The following is a 10,893-nucleotide window of genomic DNA, read 5'->3' on the forward strand; positions in this document are numbered from 1 at the left end:
TGAAACACTAGCACTGAGAGATGGTGTTATTTTTGCAAGTTTGCGCGGGTTTTCACACGTGATCATGGAGACAGACTGCTTAGAGGTAGTGAACCTCTGGATATCTCGCCACAATAATCGCTCTGTTGTGGCACCTTTACTTGTAGAAATTGGAGAGCGAGCTGCAAATTTTACTTCTTTTTGTATTCAACATAAACAGGTCCGCCAACGTACCGGCCCATATTTGTGCTAAGCATGCATGCTCACTGATGGTAACCGAGAGTTGGACTGATGTTAGACCTCCCTTTCTGCTCACTAGCCTGATGGCTAATGATGTCAGGGTTTCTTTAGTTGAATAAAGCTCTCAAGTTTGAACGCAAAAAAAGAAGTTAATACCGACTGATCCGTTCTAAAAAGAAAAAAACAAACGATCACGACCAGGCGTCTCCCAGCAGCTGCCTAGCGCATGTACGAGCGTGGATCAATCCGTTTCCATGAAGAACACGATCGATCCATCCATTCCAAAAAAAGGACTTCATAGAAGCCATGAAAAAAGAATTGCGTGTGTCTAGATCAATCTCACAACCTGCCATCTCAATGTTAAGGCTGCCGCCAAATGACCTAGCACCTGCCTGTGCTAAAAGTTAGGATCTGTTTTTTCAATCAATAGTTCCACATCGCCTTTTTACACAAAATTCTAGTAACATATACTTCCTCCGTCCTAAAATAAGTGTCTTAAGTTTAGTATAACTTTGTAGTATAGTTAATACAAAGTTGAGATACTTATTTTTAGACGAAGGGAGTATATGTTGGGAGTTGTGAGAATCAACAGACGGGGCATTAACATATAAGGCGGAGATATGGATCTGTTTACCCTTATCTAAGAGAAAACGAAAAAACGAAGCAAGCATGAACAAACCAAATGAGGCTTCGGTAGATCTGCTGGGAAAAATATAGCCCAGATGAAAGGACAGCCAATCAAAAGAAACGCAGCTATATTAAGTATACAAGAGAAAAAGAAATTCATTTTAGACTACTAGATCACTTTGAAAAAAGTATTCTCTGATGATGATGCTTCTTTGTGGTTAACTCATGTACGTTGTATGATAAGAACATGCAGAACTAAGACCATTTTTAGACGTCAAGACCATTTCTGTACTTAGCATTTTTAGACTACAAGACCACTTTGGAATATTTATTCTCTGATGATGATTTTGTAAGTTAGGTAGGTGCACTTCAGTTGCACACAACAATCTGGATATGGAAGGTGCAACTTTTATTTTGTTCTTGTTATTAAAAAAAAAGGTCATAACAGTGAATAGACCATTGTTGAGGATTCTGATAACCCACATTTAAGATTAGCAATATTTTCAGAAATGAGTGTTTTTGAATTGGATAAACAAATAAATGGTTACATATTGTCATCATCTCCGTCGCCAATCATCTCAAAGTTATTTCTATTTCTTAATATTCTGGATTTAGTGTTTTGGAATCTGATAATCAGATAAATGGTGATCCATTATCGTCTGCAGCAACAACCATTTTAGCATTATCTTCAGTTTCTAAATTGATGAATGGATAAAAAAATCATTAATTTTTCTTTCGTCGCAACGCACAGACATATTTGCTAATATATCTCTAAAATACACAATTCAATACATTTTACCTTGATAAATATTCTCCACCACCTTATAAACATCCATGCGTAGTAACTTCTGTGCACATATTCGCAAAAAAAAAATCTGTGCACAGTTCTGGCAGTCGTTTCTGTTAGAGTAGTCATTATGGTATACGACTTCTAGTCCAAGTCAGTTTTGTACCCCTACCTCAAGTCGGTTTGTACCCTCTTATATACTCTTGTATGCTGCACCAAATCATTAATAAGCAATAGTTTTATTCAGCTTTCATGGTATCAGATACGGGTCCCAGGGTTTAGCGTATGGCTCCGCCAACGCCAACGCCGCCGCCGCCGCCGCCCGGCTACTTCGAGCGCCGGGCCGCACTCATCGCCAAGGCTGCCAACGCCGCGGCCGCTTCTCTCTCGGCCCTCACCATAGCTCCACAAAACTACCCTGCACCCATCCTCGCCGCACCAATATCTCTTGCTGACACAATCTCCGACGTCAGCCCCTACATCCCCATAGTTCTTGATCTCGCCGCCCACAACTACTACCATTGGAGACATCTCTTTGATCTCCACCTCGGCCGCTGCAACCTGCGCTCGCATGTCGCCGCCAACTGTCTTCCCCGCCCCGACGATCTGCAATGGTTGAAAGACGATCTCGCGATCGTCCAGTGGTTCTACACCCGCATCACCACCGAGATCTTCAACATGCTCGATCACGACGGCGCCACCGCTGCTAACATCTGGCAGTCCCTCCGTCAGCTCTTCCAAAGCAACACCGACGCTCGGAAAAACGCTCTCCACACCGAGCTTCGCAATATGGTGCAAGGAGACGCCCCGGTGAACCTGTTCTGCCAGCGCGTTAAGACCATTGGTGATGAGCTCCGCGAACTCGGCGATACAGTTAGCGACTCACAGCTAATCAATATCGTTGTCGTCGGCTTCAGCGAAGACTTTTACAAGCAAGCCTCGTTCATACCGATGATACGGCCCCCTCCTACCTTCGCTGAAGTTCGTTCCTTGCTACAACTCGCGGCGGAAACACAAGCTCGCAAGGACTCTCGCCCCAAGGTCTTTCATGCTGCGGCTCGACCTCCTCTGTCGTCTACACCAGCGCCGCCTTCCATGCCGGCTCCTGCCGCCAGGCCGTCCGCATCGTCATCTGTTCAAGCGCCCCCAGGCTGGCGTCCTACTCCGAACTACCGCGGCAAAAACCCTATCTACAGGCCGCCGTCGACTCGTTCGGTTCCGCCTACGACATCACCAGCACCGAGTCCTGCACCACCCACCAGTGCTCCATCTGCGGTTGCATGGCGGCCTCCTCATGATCCTTGGACAGGGCTTGTTCAAGCATGGCCCATGCCCTGGTCCGCTCCGTCCACTCTCGGTGCTCCGCCGGCATACTCAGGTGCCTGGCAACCCGGCCTTCGGCCGCCTACTGGTGCTCCCGGGGTTCTCAACCCCCGACAGCCGGCCAATGCCTATCACGCCGCCCCGACGTATGCTCCTTATGGTCATTACACCACCGACGGCGGCGCCTACTACACACCTCAGCCGGCCCTGCTCCCGACGCCACCCCCACCACAGCCGGCCAATGCCTACTACACCCCCCAGCCGGCCCTACTGCCTTCACCATCGTATCCGCCGGCACTGCTTCCGACGCCACCCTCACCTGCGACGCCGAGCTGGGATCAAGCTGCCTTTCTCCAGGCCATGAATAACTTTGCTGCACAAGGAAACTCAGGTACGGATTGGATCTTTGATTCAGGGGCCTCTAGTCATATGTCTGCATCTAGTAATTGGTTATCTTCTTGCACTAAATCTCCTTTCCCTTCCACTGTCCTTGGAGATGGATCATCTATTCCTATATATTGTGTTGGTCAGGCTCAACTTCCCTCTTCCACCAAACCTCTTTTACTTCGCGATGTTCTAGTTGCACCCGCCCTCATTAAAAATCTTATCTCTGTTCGCCAATTTACTTGCGACAATCTAGTTTCGGCTGAATTTGACCCTTTTGGTTTATCTGTGAAGGATTACCTAACCAAGGCCGAGATCGCTCGCTTCAATAGCTCCGGTGATCTTTATTCTCTTAATGGAGTTCCTGCCGCCACCCCTCCAACATCCATGCTGGCCTCTGTCGATCTCTGGCATCGTCGCTTGGGCCATCCCAACCCCGCCGTCTTAGCTTCTATGCTTAGTGAATTTACCATACCATGTAATAGGGACTCTCATAATTCTGTGTTTTGCGAGTCTTGTCAATTAGGCAAACATGTGCGTCTTCCCTTTAGTTCCTCTAGTTCTTGTAGCACTTATCCCTTTGAATTAATACATTGTGATTTATGGACCTCTCCCATTGCAACTGTTTCGGATTTTAAATACTACCTTGTTATCCTAGATGATTTCACCCACTTTGTCTGGACTTTTCCTCTACGCAACAAATCCGAGGTCCATTCTCTTTTCCTTAATTTTCAACGCTATGTGTCTGTTCACTTCTTCCTCCCAATTCGCTTTATCCAATGTGAAAATGGTCGCGAGTTTGATAACATTAAAAATCGTACTTTCTTCTTACAACATGGCATCCTGCTTAGGTTCTCATGTCCCTACATATCCCCTCAAAATGGTAAAGCAGAACGCTCTCTTCGCACCCTCAATGATATAGTTCGCACTCTCCTCATTCAATCATCTATGCCTCCCAAGTTTTGGGCTGAAGCCCTACACATGGCCACCTTCCTTCTAAATATTCGACCTTCTAAAACTAAACCCAACACTACTCCCTATTATTCCCTCTTTCTTTCCCACCCCGACTACTCCGCGGTTCGTGTTTTCGGCTGTCTCTGTTTTCCCAATGCCTACGCCACTTCTGCAAATAAATTGTCACCACGCTCTATCCCATGTGCTTTTCTCGGCTTCTCTGACGAGCACAAAGGCTATCGCTGTCTCGACCTTCACACCGGACACGTTCATGTCTCTCGTCATGTCACGTTTGCTGAGCACATTTTTCCTTTCTCACAGCGCACTACTACACCATCCAACACCCCTAGCTCCGCAAACACCCCCTCTCCCCGTCCTTTCCAACTATATACTCCCCTACCTGCCGAACACAACTTATCACCACCACCATTAACACCCACCATAGCCAATCCCAACCATACACTCACCCCACCCGAGACGTCCCCAACACCCCCGGCCCCTGCTCCCTCCCCAACACCCCCGGCCCCTACTCCCACTCCACCACCCAGCCCTGCTCCCACTCCACCACCCAGCCCTACTCCTTCGTCCGACTCTTCCGCTGCGCCGGACTCACCAGTACCCACCTTACCCCCTCGTGCTATTCCTACAACAGCCCCAAGACCGCCTAAACCTTCATACCTCCGTATCTCTCACTTCTCTTCCAAAGAATTACAAAACTACTCTACTTGATCCCAATTGGGCCGCTGCCATGCAAGAAGAATATAATGCTTTACTTCAAAACAACACCTGGCAACTTGTTCCTCGTCCTCCCAATACAAATATTGTTTCTGGCAAATGGATTTTTCGCCAAAAGTTCCACTCCGATGGGAGCCTCTCACGATATAAAGCCAGGTGGGTTTGTCGTGGCTTTTCTCAGCAACAAGGAATTGATTACGAAAAAACCTTCTCTCCTGTTGTTAAACCTAGCACCATTCGCACCGTTCTTAGTGTTGTTGTCTCCTCTTCATGGCCCATTCACCAACTTGATGTTAAAAATGCTTTCCTCCATGGTTCCCTTCAAGAAACTGTCTACTGCCAGCAACCTCTGGGTTTTGAAAATCCATCCTTTCCAACTCATGTATGTCTTCTTCAGAAATCTCTCTACGGTCTTAAACAGGCCCCACGAGCTTGGTTTCAACGCTTCTCCTCCTTCATTCAAACAATAGGCTTCACTCCATCTCTCTCCGACACCTCTCTTTTTGTGTATCATCAAACTTCTGACACTGCCTATTTACTTCTCTATGTAGATGATATCATTCTTACCGCCTCCTCTCAAAAGTTCTTAGATCATATTGTCTCTCTTCTTAGATCTGAATTTTCTATGACTGACCTAGGACTCCTTCATCATTTCTTAGGCATTGCTGTTGTTCGAGATTCCTCCAGCCTTTTTGTTTCCCAACGCCAGTATATTCTTGATCTTCTTAATCGTGCTGGTATGCTTGACTGTCAATCATCTCGCACTCCTGTCGATACTAGTTTTAAACTTTCGGCTACCGGTGAACCCTTTTCCGATCCTACTCTCTATCGTAGCCTAACAGGTGCTCTCCAATATCTCACCATTACTCGTCCTGAAATCTCTTTTGCTGTTCAACAAGCATGTCTCTATATGCATGATCCCCGGGTTCCTCACTATAATCATGTTAAACGCATTCTTCGGTATTTAAAAAGAACTCTCAATCATGGTCTCCACCTCAATAATTCTTCTCCAAACTCGCTTACCGCATACTCTGATGCAGACTGGGCTGGTTGTCCTGACACTCGAAGGTCCACTTCCGGTTTTTGTGTTTTTCTTGGTAACAATTTGATTTCTTGGTCTTCGAAAAGACAGGTTACAGTCTCACGTTCGTCGGCCGAGGCTGAGTATCGCGCTGTGGCACATGCCGTTGCAGATACAATCTGGATTCGGCAGTTACTCTCCGAGCTACACAGGCCTATTGAGCAGGCCACTATTGTCTACTGTGACAACATATCAGCAGTCTACATGACCAGCAATCCAGTTCAACACCGACGCACAAAGCATATTGAGATTGATATTCATTTTGTTCGTGAAAAGGTTGCTCTTGGTCAGGTTCGGGTGCTTCATGTTCCCTCTACGGCTCAGTTTGCTGACATTTTCACCAAGGCATTGCCTACTAAGCCGTTTCAAGATATCTGTTTCAGTCTCAACGTCGTCGAGCCTGCCGTTGATACTGCGGGGGGATGTTAGAGTAGTCATTATGATATACGACTTCTAGTCCAAGTCAGTTTTGTACCCCTACCCCAAGTCGGTTTGTACCCTCTTATATACTCTTGTATGCTGCACCAAATCATTAATAAGCAACAGTTTTATTCAGCTTTCAGTTTCGCCGCACCGTTCGGTCTCTGTTTGATTTGAAGAAATTTCCATGCTCAACTCCGACGGGTCTTCAAGAATTTTATGTTCGCTGGTTTGCAAAGTCAACGTTTTCATCTTGGTTGCTCAGTTCCTCGAATTTTCGTCTTGCCTTTGCCTCTAGACTTCCTATTACAAATTTACACGACAGAAAAGTCTTGTGTGGACCGAAAGCTAAGGTAACCGTACTCAAACCGCGCTGATCAAATCCACATTTCCCAGACCTGACCAACCACTCCCGTTCTCGGCCAATGGGCAATATTTCCGTGTAATTTGCAATTGTTCTCGTCACCCCACATGTCAGCCTCGCAATCCTATTGTACGTGACACTCACACCACTCGTTGACCCGAGCAGTTTAGCCTTGCCGAAGCTAATTAAGCTGTGAGAGAACACACATGCAGTCGAGTGCTGCTAAACCTGACATTGCCTTCTTCTCTTTCTTCCGCTCCGTCTCTTCTTTAGTAGGGGAGTCCTAGTAAGCTTGTCGATGAGTGCCATGTCAGGGAACACCATGGCTGGCGCGCCGGCCATGCCGGAAGCCGCCGGGGGTCCATACGAGCGGGAGCTGAACTACAGCTTCACTGGGCGCGTCGCGCTCACCGTCGTCTTCGTCCTCTTCGGGCTCACCGTCGTCATCGTCATCATGCGCGTCTTGCTGTACGTGCTGGTGTATCGGTCTGGCCGAGGCGGAGGCCGCGGCAGCGGCGGCCTCGCCGCTGGCATCCTCCGGTCCATCAACTCGTTCGGAAGGATCGGCAGCCGGCGGCACGGGCTGGACGCGTCCGCGCTCTCCGCGCTGCCGGTCACCGTGTACCGGAAGGAGGTCGGCTCCACCAGCGCCGCTGGGGCTGACTGCGCCGTGTGCCTGTCGGAGCTCGCGGACGGGGACACGGTGCGGCAGCTGCCGAACTGCGGGCACGTATTCCACGTGGAGTGCGTCGACGCGTGGCTGCGCACCAGGACGACGTGCCCTCTCTGCCGGGCAGAGGCGGAGCTGTCCCAGGGCCAGCGGAGCGGCAAGGCGGAGGCGGCTGCGCAGTCGTCATCGGGCACGGAGCCGCCGCAACCGACGTTGCTTGGTGCAGGAGGAACCTTGATAGTGACCGTACAAGGTGGTATCCAGAGAGACGTGCGCGGGTAAACATCGGCGGCAGGTAGTCAATCGGCATCTCCCTTTACCTAGCTATAATCTAGCCTCGAGGGGAACCGGAAACAAGTGTACAGTGTGACGTATGTATATTCTACTCCCTCCATCTCATAAGATATGAGCGTTTTTAACATTATATTAGTGTAAAAACACTCTTATACTAAGACTTGAGATGTAACTAAAACTGTGATTATTCCCTCTCAAATGGTACTTTTTTTTTTGTGAAATGTGCATAGGAATATGACTTCTGTTACTCGAATCTTTGGATTCTTTGCTCTCATCCGAAAGTGGTCTTGAACCCAAGACCTCTTAACTCTATAATGAATTCATGCTTCAGCCAACTCATACAAACGTCCAAACTGATGGAGGAAGGTGGGTAATATATTTCAACACATCTAATTATCCGTAAAAAAAAGATTATCTGCTACTCCATCTTGCAAGTTGACGAACTGTAGCTAAAAAATTATACCCCCTCTCTCCTGTGATATAAAACATCACAGTATCAAAAAAGAAAAATCTTATATTATGGGACAGGGGCAAAGATGACCATCTGGGTCATGCCAGCATGGCACGAGCTGGCACAATTAGCAAAGGGGTTGTGTCTGGACCTTGTGTAGCACGCATGCCGGCACAACATGGCCCATTTACCACTCGGGCCACAGTGGGTTGTGACATGCCGACCCCTTTGACCAACTCTGGACAGAGGGACTATGTAATTAAGGATTCTTTTTTCTTTGTACATGCCACTCTTACTATATAATGAATCTACAAAAGAATAAACAACGAGGCGGGTAGAGCGTACGATCACCCCAATCCTATTTGACACCTATAGCACCCGTTAAAGGGTAAATGACACGCAACACACACCCCACGCGATAACTGGGCCAACTCATAAATATTGAACTATCATTCCTGGTTTGTGTCTAGTTTCTCGTCAGTTTTTGGGCCTTTTCCTTTTATGTTATAGTTCATATTTTTTCTTTTAGTTTTTCACAATTTCTTTTTCGAAATTTGTGAACTTTTTTTTGAAAATTAATGATTTTTTTCATATTCAAAAATATTTTTGGAATTCATGAACACTTTTCAAATTACAAAGTATTTTTTGAAATCCGCAAACTGTTATCTAATTCTTGAACTTTTTCAATCAGTGAACTTTTTTTTCAAAATCAAAAACTTTTTTCAAATAGTTAAATTCATGAATGTTTTCAAATCCGTGAACTTTTCCTTCCAAATTCATGATTTTTTTATTCATGAACTTTTTTCAAATTTATAAATTTCTCTTTGTTTCACATACCTTTTTAAATTTTGTGAACTTTATTCAATTTCAAAAATATATTTTTTAAACTCATGAACTTTTTAAAATTTTGTGAACTTTTCCTTTCAAATTCATGATTATTTTGTATTCATGAAATATTTTGAAATAAGTGAACTAGATTTTTTTTTCAAATTTGTGATTCTTTTAAGAATTCTAGAACATTTTTATTCAATTTTTTTCCAAATTCATGAATTGTTTGTGTATTTCACGATTTTTTTTCAAATTCTTGAACTTTTTTTCAATTTTTTGAAAAGTCAATGGTCAAGTGTCAACAGTTAAACGACCGAGCGAGCGAGCAAAAAATTGATCAATCGAGCGAGCGAACCTGCTTGTTGACGGAGGGATGGACTGAGCATTCGTGTTAATGGGTCGGCTTAACTCACCAAGCGAGTGAGCGCCAACGGGACAACCACCACTTAAGGCGATGTATAGGAGGTCTCGCGCGATCGCCCCGGTAGGGTTAAATGGTCCACGACCAGTACGACATCATCCAAGCTAGATTTCAAAACCAGTAGTGATAACTAGTGAATGCCGGCTGCAATGCAAGTGAACTTATTTTTGCAACTTTATCTGGTAGGAGTTGCAAATACTGCCCTCTTGTGCGCATTTTTCTTCTTATTTCCAAAAATTGGCATGCATTTTTGAAGATATTGCCAAGCCCATACAACTAATCTTGCCATCTAAAATGTTCACAAATGCCAACCCCTCCTAACGAACGTTCGCAAGATATGCAGTACTTTAAAGCTTACTTAATTCTCACATGGTCGAGAAGATCCGCTCAGTTTTCTCACGACAGGGGTGCGATCCACTGCTGTAAGGCTGGCAAACAATCCCTCTGATAAGGTTCTTCGTTCCCCTTCTCTCGTCGGCGGCCGCCAACGTTGAGTGTTTTTCCACGCCCCGTTGTGTCTCGTCGTGGTTCCAGTCAAGCTGAATTAGAGGCGGTCTCTGTACCATTTCCTGGCATTGGTGATCCACTTGAGGGACCTCTCCACAGTCCAATCTCTCCTTCAGACTAGGTTTCAAGGTTGGTGCGGACATATTAGGCTCGTCGGCGCTTGGTGAGGATGAATCTGCTATGATGGAACTGTTGTGGTTTGGGCAGCCCCGTGATAGTTTGAGAAGTTCATGGACTCGTGAACAAATATGCCCCGACCATGTCACGCCTTGTTGAATCCTAGTTAGATTAAGCACAGGCTGAGAGTTTAGCGTCGTTTAGTTTTCATTAGGCTTATCATGTAGCAAGCTCTAGGAGGAGCGGAGGTACTGTAATTTTCTTGAACCAGTCAATAAACCTTGAGATTTTGGGTTACCTAAGATACCATATTGATGCATTACTAAAGGGGTGGACCAGAGTCGTGGAGGCTGACATGTATATATGGGTAAGCTGAGGTGAGAGAGAGAGAGAGAGATAAAACTTGGGATACCGTACGGTCCTCCATTGCCAATGTTTTGGATCACCATGGCTAGCGATCAAGGATTTTTAATGAAGGCCATAATTTGTGTGAGCATGACGGGGTTGGCCAGGGAAGCCAAGCTCAATTGATGTACTCAGGGATGTTCTGTATGTTTGTGGACTCAGTGATCTTGGCTATTCAGGTAGGTAGTGCACCTTTGTTAAGAAATTGGCAGGAGATGCTCTGGACTGCATACACCAGAGTTTGGCTGGATAGGGTGGCTGCTGCTCTTCTTCTTCCTCCTCCTCCTCCGCCTGATCCTCCTCCTC

General features: G+C 46.2%; 1 protein-coding gene across 1 annotated transcript; it reads left to right on the top strand.

Annotated features, from left to right (window-relative positions):
• Window positions 1-7,002: 7,002 nt before the first annotated feature.
• LOC123074294 (RING-H2 finger protein ATL74) lies at window positions 7,003-8,079 on the top strand. The gene has a single exon (XM_044497177.1). The coding sequence runs from the start codon at window positions 7,193-7,195 to the stop codon at window positions 7,844-7,846; it is 654 nt and encodes a 217-aa protein (XP_044353112.1). The 5' UTR covers window positions 7,003-7,192; the 3' UTR covers window positions 7,847-8,079.
• Window positions 8,080-10,893: the final 2,814 nt, after the last annotated feature.

Source organism: Triticum aestivum, chromosome 3D (genome assembly GCF_018294505.1).
Source record: "Triticum aestivum cultivar Chinese Spring chromosome 3D, IWGSC CS RefSeq v2.1, whole genome shotgun sequence".
In the NCBI taxonomy this organism is placed as follows: domain Eukaryota; kingdom Viridiplantae; phylum Streptophyta; class Magnoliopsida; order Poales; family Poaceae; genus Triticum; species Triticum aestivum.